Genomic DNA, 20,121 nt, shown 5'->3' on the forward strand with positions numbered 1-20,121 from the left:
AAGTCGTCTAAACTCATCAAATACTCTTTGAGAAGAAATTGAAAATTGAAAATATTATTTTAATTGTTTTTAAAAATATTATATTTTTTTTCAAAATTGTCTTGGCAGCCATGTATTTGTCGGAAAAAATCAGAATTAATTAACATTTGAAGTTTTTCCACTAAACGACAAAAGAGTAGGGGACACCACTTAGTTCGTCGTCCTTCAGACAGATGCCCAAAAATACAGACAACCGCGTTGGTTTACACGTGGACGGTTAATATCTTGCCAAGTCACCAAAGTTAAGAAACTTGGACCAGGGGTCACGTTATAACCATAGTTAATACCTATTAACTCATGGGTTAGGTGACGCCGCTTTCATTATTTTTTCTATTTTTTTTTAAACGGTGTTAGAGAGAGAGAGAGAAGAGAAGACTCTTTAAAGTTTAAACTCTCTCTCTCCATCTCTCTCTCTCTCTCTCTCTATTTTTCTCTCTTTAGCTGCTTTGATCTAATGCAACGAAGGTAGACCGAAACCGAAATCTTTAAGCTTCGTTACAGTTGAGCTCCGAAATATCGGATTTATTAACGAAACGTTTCGGTTTTAGAAAATTTGTTAAATCTGGTTAGATTTCCGGAATCGAAAACTTGGGAAACCTGAAAATTTTGATCTTTTTGGAGGTGATTTTGTGTTTTTCTACGAACAAGTTTGGTTCGATTGTGTCGGGATTTGGGACTTCGATTCGATTTCTGGCTGTTGGATGAAAGATAAGTCACTGAAGCTTGGGAGATTGTTTCCTGGTTAGAGTTCGATTTATGGAGACGATTTAGGTTTTCTGGAGGTTTGAATGGGTGCTTTTAGCTTTGATTTTGGTTGGAGTACTCGTCGAAGAGAAATCAGGATTGGTAGGTAGAAGAAACAGAGATTGAGACTCGTAGGTGAGAGTTGGGTAGAAAGCCCTAAAGTTTGATAGTAGATTTAAGTTCTTTTGATACCGAGATTAAAAAGCCCTAAAATTGTGAAAAAAATATTCAAATAACAGTAGAATTTTGGGCTGATTTGCTTGAAAATTTAGGAAATTTAGTCCGCCATGACTGTCTCTACTGCTTCTGGAGAAGCTAGTGCGTCTTCTACTGGAAACCAAATGGCTCCTCCATCAACAAAGGCCAAGAAAAAGAGGAATCTTCCAGGAATGCCAGGTTAGATTGAGATTTGAGAGAGAAACCCTAAAAATCTGTAAATTTTATTTATTTATAATTTTAGCTAATATACCCTTTATCTTGTTCCCAATTACTGCAGATCCAGATGCAGAGGTGATCGCTTTGTCTCCTACAACCCTAATGGCAACAAATCGATTCGTGTGCGAGATCTGCAACAAAGGATTCCAACGCGACCAAAACCTTCAACTTCATCGTCGAGGCCATAATCTTCCATGGAAGCTTAGGCAGAGAACAAGCAAAGAGGTTCGTAAGCGCGTCTACGTCTGCCCTGAGCCTTCGTGCGTCCATCACGATCCATCGAGAGCTTTAGGTGATCTCACAGGGATTAAGAAACATTTCTGCCGAAAACATGGTGAGAAGAAATGGAAATGTGACAAGTGTTCGAAGAAATACGCTGTTCAATCCGATTGGAAAGCTCATTTGAAGACTTGTGGGACAAGAGAATACAGATGCGATTGTGGAACTTTGTTCTCTAGGTTTCCACTGTTCCTCTTTCTTTGAATTTTTTATTTCGGGGGTTTAAATTTAGGGTTTCTGTTCTTGTATTTTTTATGGGGTCTTGATGTTTTGTGAATTTGCAGGAGAGATAGCTTCATCACACACAGGGCTTTTTGCGATGCGTTAGCTGAGGAGGGAGCGAGAGCTCAGGCTGTTGTTTCGAATTCGAATTCGAACTCGAAAGAAGACCCACAAAATCTTCAGATCGTTGTTGCTGCTTCGTCTCCTCCTCCTACTACCACTCAATCTCCTTCTGTGGTTTCTGCAGTTTTGCCGATTAAAAAACCAGGTAATATAAGTCAAATTTTGAGAAAATTTTAATTTTAATTTTTTTTTTTTTAATTGGGTCAGTTTTGGTTTGTTGGATTTTTGTTAGAAATTATATAATAAAAATGGGTCCAGATCTTGGGATTTTGTTTTGTTTGGTTTTTGTTGTCTTCTTTTGAAATTCATTTTGTACTCATCTGGAGAAGATTCAGATTTAAAACAAAATAGATAGAGATTGAAGGTTTGCTTTCTTTTTCAACCTAACGTTTAAAGAACTTTCAATCTCTGCAATTGCTTATAGAAACCCATATAGATTTAAAAGCAAAAAGAGATTGAAAGAAAGAAAGGAAACTATGATTGGCTCTCCTTTTTCTTTCGAAAGTATTGAAAAATAAAAAGTTGTTGAAGAAAAGCTCCCCTACTTTATCCCTCTCTAATTAGTTTTGTTTTTTGTTATTTTGATTTTGTTTCAGAATTACCTGAAAACCCTATTGAAATATCGCACAATGCCCCGACGGCAACCGTTGTGAATGCGAGCTGTAGCAGTTCTAGCAATAATAGTAGCAATAACACCATGTTTCCAAGCATATTTGGATCATCGTCAACCGTGGGAATGCAACCCCAAACTTCTGCATTTTCTGATTTACTTTGTGCTATGGCACGATCCGAGCGCTCTACAACTCTCCCATCGGTCTCCTCCACAGAATCCACATCACTCTGCTTATCCAACAATGGGTTCACACTCTTTGGTATTACCAGTCAAGAGGGTCCTCACCAATTTACTCGACCACCTCAACCCGCGATGTCAGCCACCGCTTTACTTCAAAAAGCTGCCCAAATGGGTGCCGCGGCCTCTAATGCCTCATTGTTTCGTGGATTTGGGTTATCGATGACTTCTTCGCCGGATCAACAAGAAAGCTTACAATGGAATCACAACATTAAGCCTGACCCGGCCTCTGCAGCTGTTGTTGGGTCTGGACTTGGGGTTCCCCATGATGGGGGAGCAGGATTGACGGGGCTGATGATGGGTCCGTCTACGTTGTTTGGGCCAAAACCGGCTACGCTCGATTTTCTGGGGTTGGGAATTGCTGCTAGTGGTACTCCTAATCGTGGTCTTTCGGCCTTGATTACGTCTATGGCCGGTGGTGGTATTGATATGACTACCGCCACTGTTGGTCAACCTTTTGGAGAAGGAAATTCAGAAGATATGGGGAGGAGCAAATGAAGCTTGCAATGGTTTAGGGTTTTCATTGCAGGTATAATTGTGCAGATTTAGAAAGTTGGGTAGGGATGGAGAATTTTATTTTGAATTTCCTCTGTTGTTTAATTCGTCTTTTCTTTCTTAGTGTATCAGTTTTTTTGGTCTCCCTCCCAAGACAGGAAGAAGAGATGGAGATGGAGAATGGAGATGGAGATGAAGGTGGTTTTGTGTTTTTTGGGTGGGTTAAGTAAATTTTCATTATGTGGGTTGTGGTTTTGAATTAGGGGGTGGTGTACAGTGTAGTCATCTGTAGTTGTTATAGTTAGTAATGTAGAAGAAATCAGAAAACAAAACCACGGTAAGCTAAGATTGATAATTTTTTTTGTAATTCCAAAATTAAAATGGGTATTTAAACAATTTCTTGAAATGCACTAATCTCAATTCAAAGTTTCCCTTTAATGTACCTTGTTTAGAATGTTAAAACAAGTCCCAACAAGGACCTTTTTACCTATTTATGTGCCTAGAAAAAACAAAATGTCTGTTAAAATCATGACTACTAGTTTAGCGATGTTCAAACTATGGTCATGTCCAGCAATTTGAAGAATCATAAAATTCCATCTACCAACAAATTTATTTGTTAAACAGTTCCTTGAAAGAGAACAAATTCCATTTGAGAACCCAAAAATTCGAACTCCATGTCGAACCACTATAAGTCTTGAATCAGAGTTGAAACATGCCAAAGATGCACCCATCGTGTATGCAGTTAAAAAGGTGGTTTCAGAAAGATTTGGACCATATTTGGCCAAGTATATGTTTTTAGACACCAAAAGATTTTCCCCCATTTGGAGCTTTTTTGCAATATAGAAAAAGACAAGGAACATATTTTTTAACAACTTAAAAGAGGACTGGCATTTGTGTGGCATATGTAAACAACAGCCCTACTTAGATCCTTATTATTAGTTCATAAAGTCATCTATGTGAATTGTCCTTGTCACCTTGTAATGTGGTTTTGTAGTTCTATTCTAAATTTTGTTCTGTCATTCTTCTTTTTCACATGCACTCTTTCAAACAAACAAACAAAAAAAAAAAAATCTGTTATTCCACTGCAATTTGCCATTTCATTTCACATCATTGTAATATTTACGTCGAAGTTCCATACTCCGATCGATCGATTTTCTCCTAAAAGACACAAAATTCCCTTTCAAAATGATATATTTTGATGCCTTAAAAGAGTATTGGTGGACATTTGAGAGAGCTGATTTCATATTCAAAGAAGAAGCTTAAAACCCATTAAACAAAATCAACACAAATATTATGAAAAAAATATAACAAAATACAAAAGACCATCTCTTGCAACATTGATTCCCATTTTAATTTTCATTTACTTCGGAGAATCATGTTGAAGCACTAGGAAGATCATTTTGGTCTTCAATTGAATGACAAACATAATGGTTTTGTACACAACGATGAATATGTTGTTCTTCCACATAATGTCTTTGGGCCTCTTCAAAAGTTTTAAAAGCTTCATAACACACTCCTCTGTAATAAAAAACATACATGTAGCATTCTCCCCACGTTGTATATATGTCTGATCTATGCCCAACAAATACAACATAATACTTTGCCATGCTTTTACACCTGAATGGACATACAACACATCAAGATTTACCCGGGTAGGTTGTGCCTACATCCACAGATACTTTTCTCACTAGTGCTCTTTGTATTTCGCACTAATGGACTCTGATTCAAAGTGTCAAAGTTGGGATTCGAAAAAATTTGGCAAGGGAAAAACTTAGGAATAAAATAAAAATATATTGTTACTTAATACAGTATTAAACAATTTTTTTTAAAAAAAAATTATATTAAAATATAATATAAAAATATATTAACTTGTAAATAAATCGGGATTAAATCACGGATTGAAAGAAATGTGAATTAATCACGACTCTGTTAAAAAAATTCGAAAATAAATAAGGAGAGAAGTAAGAGTGGATTTTGATAGAGAAACACATGGCTTTATTTGCATGGTTAACATCTTAGACATCTATAAATTTGAATTTCTTAAACGTAAAATGGCAAGTTTTTCATGGTTTCAATCCTAATTCTCAAATTAACTATGTGCAGTGGGAAATATAGGATATAGAGTTAGGATCCAAACCCACTTTTCAAGATTATATTCTCCAGGGAACTTGAGAAAGCCAAATTCCTTTTTATCTTATTTTTTATATTATTAATCTCTTAGTTCTAAATAAAGAGAACTACTATTGCCGCACCAACATTTACTAATGCCACACTAATTCTCATATAAATCACCAAAGAATTTTGCACACAGTTGGTATGGCGTTAGTAAAAAATGGTGTGGCAATAGCAACTCTCTAAATAAATGAACAAATGAACAAATGATTAATGCTTCTAAGTTCTAAATATGGCAAAAAAAAAATTAAAAAAAACTTCTTGAAATTTTTTTTTTTAGTAAAAAAAATCAATATGATTGAATGATCACACCCATCAAATATATTCGATCATTTTTGGACATTTTAAAAGTTATGGCACGATTAAGAAAAAAATTCAAAAATCAACCAATTAGGTTGGCAAATGAGGTATCTAATGTTTTCAATGGCATCGCAGGCTTACGCCTTTGGGTGGCTTCAGGGCAAAGCTCAAAAAAGGCCTTCAAGGCTTTAAAGTCAAGCCATTTTCCCTCGAAGGCTTACGTTTTATGAGAATATGTTGTATTTCTATTTTTCCATGATTTTTGCAGTAAAAAAAAAAACAAAAAACAAAAACAAAAAAACATCTGTGTCGTTGTTCGACATTGATCTGAAGTTCTTGACAAATATATATTTTAAAGAACATTTTTAAGTTCATATTAAAAATATATAATAGTAGTGCATTTGGAAAAGCTGACAAAACAAAATCAAATAAATAATATACAATTAATACTGAAATAATAATTTAATTAAATTAAGATTTGTCTGAAAAAAAGTGTCACCATGTGTGTTTGACATGGAAAATTCTTCCAACAATGGACATTAAATTATTACAGTACAACTAATTCGAAGGGTTTTTCAAGAATTTAAAAGTTTAGTGTTAAACTGAGGATTCAAGAGCCTTTCATGACTATGGTGACAATGGCATCTCCTCACAATTCTTCTGATCATGGAGTCCAAATTCAATTTTAATTGGATTTGTTCTTGACTATGGTGATTGAGATCGATTTTAATTGGCCCATATTTTTAAAATAAAAAAGGATTACTATTTTTTTTAATTAAAGAAGCAATCTGAAAAGAAGACAACAAATTCACCCAAAAAAATCACTAAACACTCTGAATTTTAAGATGAAATCGGAATCGAAAACCAAATCTTGGAAAAATATCACCCCCACCAGAAGAGAACAAGCCCATTTAAATATTCATGAACTTAGAAGGCTAGAACCCAATAGTTCTTAATTCAAATAAATCGGAAATTCCATTTAGCTTTGTTCAGAAACCATGGCATTGTATAGAAATAAAAGAATTAAAACACATATATTTGCAATTTAAAATACTGCAATGTAAAGATACACTAAAATGGGATTTTACCTTATAAGCTATATAGAAGCAGAACTGAATAGGAGATGTGTTCAAACATATCTCCAATTTGGTGGAGAAATTATTTTCTAAAGAGTTTAATTTACGAAGTAAAGTAGAATGGTCGACTAATTCTCAGGGCGCACGTAGTCTGATCCCTCCACAAGCATTGGGTAATTTCTTGGATAAAAATTGGTGAAATAATTTATTTAGTCCAAATTATTATTTTGTATTTAAAAGGATTTTACTAAGCATAGTGTAGGTGTTTTGATGTTGGATATTTTGGTAATTTGATCAATTTTTTATAATATTTCTCGTAAAGTTTCTTTTAATTCTGAAATGATGATTTTTATGTTTCGAGGCACATTTTCTTTACGTAGTGTGGTTCTAAGGTTTATTAGTGTGTAATACTTCATCCAAGATTTGGAAACATATATAGTGACGAACAAAAATCTTTAGAACATTCGTTCATCATCGGAAACCACAACAATCAGGTTGAAGAGTTTTAATGATGAACTCAAAGGTAATTGGAAGTAAACTTTTGGAGCTCTTGGACTTCATATTTTTAGTCTAACCTTCAATCTTTTTCACACTAACAATATCAACCAATTCCTTAACATTAGAAAGAATTTGGGTTTCATTGATTGGACTCATCTCAGGCCTGAGTAGAAAAAGATATTTTTTTATGCGATCCACAATTATTTGAGTGTCTAGGTGGCATTTTTTTTTATTAGAATTAAAGCATATAGAGTTGCGGTTGTTTAGGAGCCTATGAATCTTAACTTCTAATCAAATCTAGCCACATAAACATCATTTGTATTCTAAAGAAACTAGACCTTTATTTTTTTGGTGGTATCTGAATTCTTTTTGTAATTTAAAAAATTAATTAACTTGATTTTGGGGATGTGTGATAACATTTACCACATTTATCTTTTCAGCTCAGTTTAAGATGATTTGTTTTTACTAAAATGACCTTGATTATATTAACTTCATATGTTAAGACGAGGCTATTTTTGAAATCCAAATTTTGAAACAATTGACTTTTCCTCACTCTTCTCTCATTATAATAGTAAAGATAAAGATGATAGAGACTTACTTTTGAAAAAACAAAATTGCAACGTGGGGGAGAAATTTTGTTAAATTTTATATGCCCCACATGGACCAATAGGCAAGCGAGGTCGCCAAAATTTGCTAAAGAGTCGTGTTGGAGTAACATTGAAATTGTTACTCATATCTCGATGAAAAACATCTATGATTCATTACACACATCCACGTCGGCTGTGTTTGAAATGATGTCAATTTCAATGTTTCTTCGGCATTTTCTTTTGTTACATTCTATTGTTATGGGGATTCATCGCAAAAAATTTCATGGTCCCCAATCCCCTTCACATTTTCCAATTTATGTAATAAAATACAATTGATTTGGAACAATTGTATGTGACACACATGTCCAATCAACTATTGTGAGAGACAAATCAAAACAAACCTCCCATCAAGCTATGGTGTCATGTGACCCATTTTATTTTCTTTAATTTTCACCTCTTTTAATTTTACTATATTTCTCTTCTATCCCTTTGATTTTCTTTATTATTTTTCATTTTTTACTCATTTAATCTCAATATTTTTAATAATACCCCTTCAAATCTATTTTTTCTATTTTTACCCTTTTAATTTACTTTATTGTTTTTCATCTTCTACCTATTTAATCTTAATTTTTTTAATAATATTCCTTTAATCAAATTATAATTTCTTAAGATCCACTATATTTCATTTATTCTTTATCTCCCCTAACTTTATTATATATATTTTTTTATCATTTAAATATTTTTTTTTTCAATTTTTTTACTTTTTTAATCTCAAGTTTCTTTTAATAATAATATCTTTCCTACGGGTTTTTTTTTTTTTTTTTCGTTTTGTTCAAAAAATTGAAAAATGAATATGAGATTTTATATCTCATCCGAAAAATTAATTTGTCCGTCCATCTCGTCGATGCCTGATACTAAGATGACTCGTGCGATAAGTCTCGATCTCGAACAAGTTTTGAAACCTTGACCCTATTACGGAGAGAGGATCGGGTGAACTCTGGTATATGGATAAGGTTGATATATAAAGTAGATAATACACATGTTCATGAGGTGTCAAGCAGGACATTTTGACTCAATTTTATTATGCCATAAAATTAGGATTGGCTTTGATGACACATCACCAATAACGACAATTCGATGTCAATGTAAGATAAAATGTCTTGATGTTATTCTTTATGATAGTAACATGTTATCAGAGCAGTTCAGGTCGGATTGGATTTTTATCAATTTCATTATTAGGATCCAAACCGATTAATAACAATCAATTTGATATAAATATGAAAATTAAGTTCACATGTTTAAATGAAATACATTACATAATTGTATACTTTCTCACATTTTTATGGATTAGGTCTCATCAGAACATGGATCTTATCTGATCAGATCTTTATCCGAATTCAAATCCTTGATCCAAACCCAAAGTTATTGGATGGAAAGGATCGGATTTTTGGTCTAATCCAATCCATATACACGGTTACACAGCAAATTCTACCCAAAGTAGTGTGTTGGGCTGCTGGGTTCATCAACATTGGGCTGTGTGAACTGTTTGATTAGGAGCCCAATGTGTTTTAAACACCAATTAATGTCTGCCACGTAGACAATTAACCTATTTAATAGGAATGGCACACAGTATTGGATCCTGAGTTCTTTGCTAAATATTAATTCCAAAACCTTCTATAAATTCGAGGTTATTTTAATTTCAAAATCCCAAGCAAACTTTCTGGGAGAAACAAAAGAGGTGATTTATTCAATCTGAAATTGCGTTTCTTCTTCTCTGTCTATCTGATTTCATTTTTTTTTTTTTTTTTTGAGATGTTGATGTATTAATTACTTTGTTCTCATCTGGGTTGATTGGACTCCATGAATATTTTAGTTAAATTTTGGGGAAATTTATGAAGACAGGTTGCCTAAAAAACTCGATTTTAGCTTTCACATGTAATATTCTTCTCATGCACTTCTTTGATGTTCTCTATCCCTCGTTTTTTCCTTTATTTTTGAGGGATTATTGATTCTGTTTGATAGATTGTACGTTGAAGTTGATTGGCTTTTGTGATTTTTAAGTAAAGTTTGCAATTTTGAGATGTTTTATGAAGCTGGGTATCCTAAATATATTGATTGTACCTGTAAATTTTTTTTTAAAAAAAATTTATTTTATCACTCTCTGTTTTCTTATGGTGGGTTTCTTACTTTGATGGTTACCTTTGTTTAAAATATTATTTTTGTTATTTATTTATTTATTTATTTTTTTTTTGAGAGATTATTGATGTTGTTTGATAGGGTGTACATATGGCTGGGTTGGAATTTATAAATTTTTTAAAGGTTTTTTTTTTAATTTTCTTGTGAAGTTTTATGAAGATGGGTATTCTGAAAAAAATTGATTTTTCTTTGTAACTGCATAGTCTTCAGGGGTGGATTTACAGTGGGGGCTCTTGCCCCCACAAAATCTTTGAAAAAAAAAATTAGATTCTCCTCTTGGGAATTTGATATGTTTTGAGTTTGCCCACACAAACTTTTGGCAATTGTCCCCACGCTACTTAAGTTTTTGGGTTTATTAGTACCCTTCTACTTGGTTAATATTTGTAGTTGCCTTCATTCTCACTGATGACATTCCTCCTTGATTTAGATCTTTTCTCATAGACTAATAAGAAAATACCTAAATGCCCTTTTCTACAACCCATGAATTTTCGCCTCAAGACCACTCATCTTCCTGTTCTTCAATCTTGTCGGGCAACTATAAGAAAATCCTAGCTCCACCCCTGGTAGTCTTTTTATGGTTTTTTTTTTTTTGGTCACTCTATAAGTACATTCCCTTCTTTTGATGTTTCTCCCCATATTTTTTAAGTTATTTTTTGAGAGGTTGTTGATAGAGTGGGCATATGATAGTAGATTGGATTTTATGATTTTTAATGTTGATTTTGCAATACTTTTTTGGGAAGTTTTCCTCTTTTTTATTCCCCCCTGAAGTTGAGCATCCTTGGTGCCAAAAGCACCAGTGGTGGATCATTTGGTACATTTTGGTTCTAATAATAATGATTTATACATGCTACTGTATTCATTGATAATAGAAAAGCCCCAAATGACCAAGTCTATAAGGTGTTATGTAATTAATGTTTCCTTGTTATATTCTACTTTTATGGGTTGTAGAGGTCCCTTTGTACGAGGTTAAAGATGAAGGCTGGGAAGGTCTTGTTGCTACTTCTCTCTTTGAATGTGGTGTATTTGGCAATTGTAAGTCATGATTACTACTCTTTTTTTTATTTTTTCATTCTTAATATCCAATAAGGTGTCCCATTCCTATAAAATAGGATAGGTGTCTACGTGGCACGCTTTAGTTGGTGTTTAAAACACCACGGGCTCCTAACCAAGCGATTCATGCAGCCCAATGCATTTGTTTCCTAATTAATTTATGTATAGATACTGTTCCTATCTATAGAAACGGTACACCGTATGGGATCTTGACTCTTTGTTTTATTTTGGTAATTTAATAATCTTCCTCTTATGCTTAAGCTCACTATATGTTTCTTTATTCACTTTCATGCTAGGCTTCCGCTGCTCCACCTACTTGCCCTGCAGATCTTAGCAGTGAATGCTCTGAAAACGATTCGGGTGAATGGGAAGGGGAATTCTTTCCCGGCATTGCCAAAATTAAGTACGAGGTAAAAGCTTAAGATCCATTTACTTGAATCAATAAAAGGAAATAATAATGTATATTAGGTTGATAAAAATATTGGGACAATTGAATTTTGATGGCTCAACTACATTTTTTTTTCTTTTGTATTTGTTTAGGGTCCTTCTAGCAAGAACCCACTTTCATACAAATGGTACAATGCTGAGGAGGAGATTCTAGGAAAGAAAATGAAGGTTCATTTCAATATTCTCTTGGACTTCTTTAAACTATGTGACTAAGGGATGATCACTAACAATACCACTTAATAATAATAGGATTGGATGAGATTTAGTGTTGCCTTTTGGCACACGTTCCGTGGAACAGGAGCAGACCCTTTTGGTGCACCAACTAAGCTTTGGCCATGGGAGGATGGTACTAATTCATTGGGGATGGCCAAAAGAAGAAGTAAGATCAATTTTGACACTTACCCACACCATCCTTAATTCATCATTAAGTGCTATATCAATGAAGCTTATATTTTCTCTCCTTGATGATTGATGATACAGTGAGAGCGAACTTTGAATTTATTAAAAAGCTTGGTGTAGATTTATGGTGCTTCCATGATAGGGACATCGCTCCGGATGGTAAAACAATAGAGGTGAGTTGACGTTTATTTATTCACTACACTTTATGTTGTGTTAATCACTTGCGAGTTGCGACTACAATTTTTTTAAAGATTCCTATATACTCAATTGATGTAAATCCATGTGATATTTATTTAAAAGGACGCAGGTCCCTCGAAGGGAGCCATTAGAGGTTATGAGTTCATTTAAGCTTTGCATCATTGAGCCTTTCTTATCTTTTGGTTCTTGGCTCAAAGCTTCTAAAATTGTCTAGTTTCTTCTTAGATGGTTACACACATTTTTTGTCATCAAATAAATTATAGCCAGTTATAATATCCTGTATAAGAATAATATATTGACATGGGGTTGCAGATTTTCTTATACTAACAAAGTCATTATGGTCATCCGCTTTGTCTCAGGAAGCCAATGCCAACTTGGATGAAGTTGTAGCCCTTGCCAAAGAGCTTCAGGTAATATTTTACTGATGAACTGGTGAAGTGTATGGATTTTCCATCATTTACAAACAAGTCATTTGTTGCCTTTTTTTTTTTTTTTTTTTGGCATACACTTAATAATGCTTAATATCACTTGAAACTTCTAGGTTTCCTTTTAAGGCACAAATTTCTTTCACTTCCAAAAGTCACATTTATATGTCAATTACCAAAATACTTTAGTTTTAAAACCCACTTATCAGCTTTATTAAACCAAAAGTGCTAAAAAAATTCTAAAAGAAGATATTCTGATGGTTGGGACTAATCTAGTAATCTTTTCGTGAAGTGAGTAGGTTTTTTGACTTGAGAACCAAGAGCTTAGACCCATAGCTCAGTTGGTTTGGCACATTGCAAAGCAACTTTGAGGTTGTGGGTTCAAGTCCAGCTTACCCATAAAAAAATTGAGAACCAAGCCTTTCCCCTTTTGGTTTGTGAGAAAATGCAGACCTCTACACCATAGTTTTAAAACTCGTTTTGACGTCTCATCCATGAACGAGACCGAGTTGTCTCAGACCAGTTTTCTGATATGTTTGAGTCGCCTCGTTCAACAATGAGACAAATGTACCATGGTTTTAAATCTCGTCTGATATGTTTGACTTGTCTATCCGTCTCATTAGTGGACGATATCGAGATGCATTGGACGAATTGTCTCAGTCTCGGACAAGATTTAAAACCATACCCTACACAAGTGCCTTAAGAAATACCCCACTTATAAGATTTTAGTCATGTCTAGATTTTTTTGGCAAGAGCCAAGAAGAATTGGAAGAAATATTGTAGTGAAAAGCATTTCCTCTCCTTTGATTGATGACAATGACCAATTTATGATTATCCTAGCATTCCTGGATACCTCCTCGTATGTTCAGATAAAAAACAATTATCGAAGCTCCAAGGAAGAAGGCCTCACATCTCTTGCTTTGCTTTTGATGCTGTTTTATCAAATTCTACATCTCTGTCTGACTTAATGAATTTTCCGTGGGTTATATTATAGGGGACAAAAATCCATCCTTTGTGGGGAACAGCTCAGCTGTTCTTGCATCCTCGATACATGCATGGAGCTGCTACTAGGTATCAGATTTGCTAATCCTATGGAGTATATAACTATTCCACCCTTTTTTTTTTTTAAATATTGACAAACACACTTTTGGAAACTTGTTTTCCAGCTCTGAAGTAGGTGTATATGCATATGCCGCAGCTCAAGTCAAGAAAGCAATGGAGGTAGATATTCATGTATATATATAGAACTCATGTTTCTGAGCCCAGAAGTTTGTTTACACCAAGTATGTCCTTTTAAAATTTTACAGGTCACACATTATCTAGGCGGAGAAAATTACGTTTTCTGGGGCGGCCGAGAGGGTTATCAGACACTTTTGAACACAGATATGAAAAGAGAGCTTGATCATTTGGTAGAACCTCAAACATCTTCCTTTGTGCCAAATTCTACTATAGATTTTAATTTACTTGGTGACTCAATCTCCACCAGAAGTCATTTATTTCTGTTTCAATACTCTAGACTAGGTATACTATATTGTTCTCTTTTTTATAGGTATTATACTATTTTATTCTTGACATACTTTTCCTTGTTTTTTTTCCTTATTATTACATGTTTTTTCATGAGTGATAAATAACAGAGTTCACTTATTCTATTTATTTAATATAACAAGTGTGTTTTTTTGGCAGGCAACATTTCTTCAAGCTGCTGTTGCGTATAAGAAAAAGATTGGATTCAATGGTAATCTCTAGTTTAAGTTGTTAGCCTTTCAGGTGTCATTATATGTGCACTAAAGGAATGTGTACGTGCAATGCATGTGTTGCTTAATTAATAGCATTGCTTCTTTTTTTAATGTAGTTTACAAAATTATTTAATGATGGACATCATTGAGGAGATCTCAGCTATCTATATATATTTTTTCAATGCGAGACAATTCAGTTTGGAAATTGTGGTGATTTTTGCAAGTCCAAACAGAAATAATTGCTTTTAACAAGACGAGATGTGGGTAGATATGGTTGTGTGGGTAGATTTGTATATTTAGGCAATCTAAGTGATGATTTGTGCTGTCTATTTAACACAAAAGTCCAAAAAATCTTACAAAATTACACTGAACTATAGGGTAATTTTAGAGTGAAAAAAATCACCAAATTATTGTACATTATACATTACATGGGCCAGAGATACATATATTGGTTGTGTAATTTGATGGAAGGGAAGAATAGAAAAACACAATTATATAATAGATTGAGTTTGTTGATCATTATAGTTGGACTAACTTCTCAATGGGGTCTTTGTTCCTTTCTTTGTTTGGATAACTCTAATTTTTTGACATTTGAACTAAAATTATCTTTTCAGGGACTCTACTGATTGAGCCCAAGCCTCAAGAACCTACTAAACATCAGTATGCTTTTATACCTGGATTCATTTAGCTGATAACTTTCTCTTTGGTTAAAATCTCTGATTGATGCAATTATGTCAGATATGATTGGGATGCTGCAACCACTGCTTCATTTCTACACAAGTATGGCCTTATAGGTAATTCAATCTCTCCTCAAATAATCCTAATTGTTGTGTTTATCTACAATGCAAATTATTCTGTAAATGTATACTTGGTTTTTTGGTTAATTCCATGTTATGTTTTATGTTGTTTATATTATTAACTACTCTCTTCAGTTTTTTATTTCTTTAATTTATGGTCTCAGGTATTTAAATGTTATATGTAGACTTGTGCTCATTCAATGATCTAGTACTGTATCCCAATTCTTGGCTTTTTCTTAAGTTTTGCTTTTGAACAAAATTTAGTTAACTTTTGTGTTATTGTAGAAATCTGAAACACATTATCTCCATTTATTGTAAATTTGTAAGTCATACTCTCAAAATTTTTAACTATAGTTACCCAGTAAGGTTGAAGAAAATGAAGATGAGTGGTTTTGAAGCAAAAATCCGTGGGTTTTTTGTTAGATGTTGTAGAAAAGGGCATTTAGGTCATTTCTTATTATTCTACGAGAAAATACCTAAGTCAAGAGGCAATGACAAAAGTGGGGGTGGGGGCAACTGCCAAATATTAACCAAATAGAAGGGGTAATTGCCAAAAATGGGGGGCAAACTCAATATATCAAATTCTCATGAGCATAATGTAATTTTTTTTTAAAATTTTGTGGGGGCAATTGCCCCCACTGTAAATCCGACTTTGTGCGAAGTGGTCGATTTTTAAATCTGCCACTCCGCTACTGTTATCTGTTGCAATAGCTCGAAATCCTTGATAGAGTTTTCAAATTCTTGTGGGGGCAAGTGTCCCCCAGTGCCCCCACTGTAAATCCTCCTCCACACTGAAGTGCCCTTTTTCGAGGTCTATGAATTTGACACGAAGTGTTTCTTATTTTTCCTATTTGTGTGAGACATGGTCAAAATCCATGAGCTAAGCTTCATGGTTCTTGCTTCCTAATGTGAGTAGTTTCAATCAGAAATAGTTCTAAATTTTATCCCCTCTTTTCGCTCAGAAATAGTTCTAGATTTTGTCTCAGAGGAGATGATAGAATTTTCTCTTTTTTAATTGTGGCATTCCAAGTCAATGAAAGTGGTGAATATACATCCCCTTTAAAATAAGCATATTGAAAATCTAGAAATGTTGCAGTGATTTCTCCATTTTGGAAGGATGATCACTTGTGCTCAGAGATCACAGTTTTCTTATTCTTTTGCACCCAATAATCTTGAAATGCACCCTTTCTTTTATAATTGTGACTACTTGGGCCTAAATTCCCAAATAAGTTTCAAATCTTCTAACGACATAGCTCTTCCGTTTCTATATAATATGCCTCGTATGCCCACCATTAGGTTTCGATAAGCTTTGATGATGAGATAAAAAGTCATAATTAAATTCTCATATGTGTTGAATGGGATCGGCCATGGCTAAACATTCCTGCTGTATTTTGTTTTTGCAGGAGAATTCAAACTTAACATTGAGTGCAACCATGCCACCTTATCCGGTCACAGGTGTGTAATATATTCTGAAATTAAATATTTTTCTTACTTTCCTATATCTATCTTTTCCTTTGCAAACTTGAAAAATGATGTGTACTTTGCAGCTGCCACCACGAGCTTGAGACTGCAAGAATCAATGGGTTGCTTGGAAATATTGATGCAAACACTGGAGATCCCCAAATTGGTACACTGTTTATGGCACAAAATCTTGTATTTAGAGATGTCTAAGCCATACTTTTCTTGAACTCACATTGGAAAGAGTACTCAACTGTAAGTAATAATAACTGAGTGTTGGCATTTCTACAGGTTGGGACACTGATCAGTTCCTTACTGACATAGGAGAGGCAACTATGGTTATGCTCAGCGTGGTCAGGAATGTAAGTACCCACTCCACTTCACAATTTTTATAAGAGGCATTAAAAAAAAATTAGAGAGCTTCTATTGCCACACCAACTTTTACTAATGCCATACCATGATATGGGCTAATTCTTTTGTGATTTACACATGAATTGGGGTGACATTAGCAAAATTTGGTGTGGCAATAGAATCTCTAAAAGGATAATCATGTCAAGCATCATTTCATTGTTTTTACCGGTCTATCTGCAGGGAGGGCTTGCACCAGGAGGATTCAACTTCGATGCAAAATTGTTAGTTTTTTTTCTCCTTATTTTGATAGCTTTATGAAGGTCTCACCTTATTTACATGTAGCAAGGCATAGCTAATGTTTCAACTTGATGATTTTGGCTGTGTAGGAGGAGAGAAAGTACAGATGTAGAGGACTTGTTCATTTCTCACATCTCTGGAATGGATACTCTGGCCCGTGGACTTCGTAATGTCGCCAAAGTGATTGAGGTGGACAACCTTTTACAGTCTTAACATATGTTCAGTATATATGCATTCTCTTAATCGTATGACTCTTAATGTTCTATTTTATCTTTAAATAGGATGGGTCTCTAGCCGAGCTTGTACGTAATAGGTACAAGAGCTTCGACACTGAAATTGGGGCTCAAATAGAGGTTTGTATCTTGTTAACTTAGCTTCTTTTTTTTTTTTGACATTTTCTTTTCTCGGGTTAAAGTATACACGTGTTTCTCTTGATAGGCTGGGAAGGCTGATTTTGAGACACTTGAGAAGAAGGCCATCGAATGGGGAGAACCAAAGGTTGCTTCTGCAAAGCAGGTAATGCAAAATCTTTAATATTATAATGAGAGAAGGCCGAGTAGAAGTAGTTTGACAACCAAAATTTGAATCTCACAAATGCCCAAAAAAATAAAAACACAACCCACAACATTGTGATTATCATTAATATAATGAGACAAGGCCGAGTAGAAGTAGTTTGACAACCAAAACAAAAAAAAAACGCAATCCACAACATTGTGTATCATGTTTGTTAGTTTTCTAATCAATATTGTAAATTACAAATGAGCCCTTTTGAGGCATATGTGTTTGCACATGTCACCACCTAGTATATATAAACTAGAGTGCTTACAGCACGGGCATCCTGTCTCGGGTTAAGAGGGTAAAAGAGAAAAAAATAAAGGTAAGAGTGGTATTATTATAAAAAAATTGAGATGAAAGGGGTAAAAGAGAAAATATAGTAAAGTTAGGGGAGGTGAATAATAAATGAAATAAAGTGGATCCCAAGAAACTATAGCTTGATGGAAGGGGTATTATTAAAAAAATTGAAATTAAAGGGGTAAGAGATGAAATACAATAAAGTGGATTAAAAGGGTAAATGTGAAAAAAATAGAATTGGAGGGGTATTATTAAAAGATTAAGATTAAGATTAAGATTAAAAAGATAAAAATTGAAAAATAAAAAAGTGAATTAAAGGGGTAAAAGAAAAAATATAGTAAAATTAGGGGAGGTGAAGAATAAAGGAATTGCAGTGGATCCTATGACACTATAATTTGATGGGATGACCCACAGAATTATAAATGATTGGACGTTTGTGTCAAACAACTATTTCAATTCAGATGTGTTTTATAATATAATATATATATATATATATATATATATATATATATATATATACCTCTTCACCATAGAGATCATCCTCACAAAAACTCAGCCCAGTCTGAAGCTTTTAACCCATGTTTTGAAAAATGTTTGGCTCTCTTTAGGGCCTCCGAAAGCTTCCCCCATATATATATGGGGGAAGCTTTCGGAGGCCCTAAAGAGAGCCAAACATTTTTCAAAATAGGGATAAGAATTTTCGGAATGTGCTGCTTTTTTGTGAGGATGATCTCTATGATGAAGAGATCATCCTCACCAAAAATCAGCTCATTTCGAAATTTCTAATCCTAGTTTACAAGTTGAAGAATCGTGGATCATTCGATTTTTGTAAACCACTTTTGATGGGGTTAGAAGTTTCAGAACAAGCTGATTTTTTGTGAGGATAATCTCCTCATCATAAAGATCATCCTCATACAAATTCAGCCCATTTTGAAGCTTCTAACCCATGTTTTGAAAAATGTTTGGCTCACTTTAGGGCCTCCGAACGCCACCCATATATATAGGGGGGGGGGGGGGGGTGCGGTTCATGTGCCATATGTAAAAACAATGGTTTTTCAAAATATGGGTTAGAGGTTTTGGATTGAGCTGATTTTTTACGAGGATGGTCACTATGATGAGAAGATCACCCTCACAAAAAATCAGTTCAATTTGAAACTTCTAAATCCATAAAAAGTGAAAAATCGACGGTACACATTCTAAATCACTTTTAATGGGGTTAGAAGTTTCAGATTGGACTGATTTTTTTTTCGGAGGATCTTCCCATCATAGAAATCATCCTCACAAAAAATCAACTCAATCCAAAACTTCTAACCCATATTTTGAAAATTTATTAATGTTATATTGTTTTTACATATGTTTTTTCACATGTCCCTTGATCCGTTCCTATATATATAATTGAGTTTGGACTGGGTTAATTTGTATGCCTTGTAATTGATGAATTGTTTCCCATGTTACAGGAACTTGCAGAGATGATTTTCCAATCTGCATTGTAGAAATATAGATGACAGTGGAGGAAAGCTTGGCTGACAGAGACAGCAACTTCGTTGGAGATTATGAAATTTTAGTTTTCTATTCTAGGAATAATAGATTCAAGAATAATTAATAGCAGTAGAAGATACTGATAGAAGTTGATGTCAATGCTGTCAACCACAAATTTGATTATTTTCCTCGTTTTTTTGTCCTTTTTTGAAACTACTTTATTTATTTTTAATAAAAAAAATAGCTTACTTGATCAATTGGAAATCAAATATAACTCTACTTCTCAATTCTTCAATGTAAAATGATAAATCTTGAAAACACTAATGGTGTGGAAAACTAAAAAGTAGGCTCTTATCTTTTGGCATCTTCCCTTAAAGAGTAGATGTTCACAAATATTGTAACCTAAAGAAATTGTGCCTATGGTTTAATATATCGGAATGTTTCAGACCATACATAATGATTTCGGCCAAGATTGATATCTTTACATTGCTATGGCCCTTAGTAAGATTTTGAATCTTATTACGTTAGTAAGGCTAGTATTACTCAAACACAATTCCTCTTTTGTGAATATTTTAAAATTAAATGGCCAGTAATCTTAGGGAGATTTAGACATAGC

The 20,121-nt window shown here is 33.9% G+C and overlaps 2 protein-coding genes across 5 annotated transcripts; both read left to right on the plus strand.

Moving 5' to 3' along the window:
• The first annotated feature begins 370 nt into the window (after positions 1–370).
• Positions 371–3,593, plus strand: LOC147405151 (zinc finger protein GAI-ASSOCIATED FACTOR 1-like). 3 transcript variants are annotated; one of them, XM_086441360.1, is made up of 5 exons: positions 371–918; positions 1,056–1,179; positions 1,280–1,676; positions 1,782–1,987; positions 2,439–3,593. In XM_086441360.1, exons 2-5 carry the CDS (start codon positions 1,071–1,073, stop codon positions 3,188–3,190), a joined length of 1,464 nt encoding a protein of 487 aa, XP_086297486.1. In that variant the 5' UTR covers positions 371–918; positions 1,056–1,070; the 3' UTR covers positions 3,191–3,593. The 3 variants fall into 3 exon arrangements, with proteins under 3 accessions (XP_086297486.1, XP_086297487.1, XP_086297488.1); XM_086441361.1 differs by having other exon boundaries at positions 372–1,179; positions 2,439–3,221; positions 3,312–3,593; XM_086441362.1 differs by having other exon boundaries at positions 372–1,179; positions 2,439–3,221; positions 3,320–3,593.
• Positions 3,594–9,486: 5,893 nt separating this feature from the next.
• Positions 9,487–19,762, plus strand: LOC147405152 (xylose isomerase-like). 2 transcript variants are annotated; one of them, XM_086441363.1, is made up of 21 exons: positions 9,487–9,558; positions 10,965–11,048; positions 11,363–11,476; positions 11,607–11,681; positions 11,763–11,892; positions 11,994–12,085; positions 12,470–12,520; positions 13,530–13,606; positions 13,702–13,756; positions 13,843–13,944; positions 14,219–14,270; positions 14,886–14,931; positions 15,010–15,065; positions 16,472–16,523; positions 16,616–16,695; positions 16,818–16,888; positions 17,118–17,158; positions 17,264–17,363; positions 17,456–17,527; positions 17,613–17,690; positions 19,484–19,762. In XM_086441363.1, exons 2-21 carry the CDS (start codon positions 10,989–10,991, stop codon positions 19,517–19,519), a joined length of 1,440 nt encoding a protein of 479 aa, XP_086297489.1. In that variant the 5' UTR covers positions 9,487–9,558; positions 10,965–10,988; the 3' UTR covers positions 19,520–19,762. The 2 variants fall into 2 exon arrangements, with proteins under 2 accessions (XP_086297489.1, XP_086297490.1); XM_086441364.1 differs by lacking the exon at positions 9,487–9,558 and adding an exon at positions 9,704–9,755.
• Positions 19,763–20,121: the final 359 nt, after the last annotated feature.

Source organism: Akebia trifoliata, chromosome 4 (assembly GCF_017979445.1).
Source record: "Akebia trifoliata isolate Shusen 1 chromosome 4, ASM1797944v1, whole genome shotgun sequence".
In the NCBI taxonomy this organism is placed as follows: domain Eukaryota; kingdom Viridiplantae; phylum Streptophyta; class Magnoliopsida; order Ranunculales; family Lardizabalaceae; genus Akebia; species Akebia trifoliata.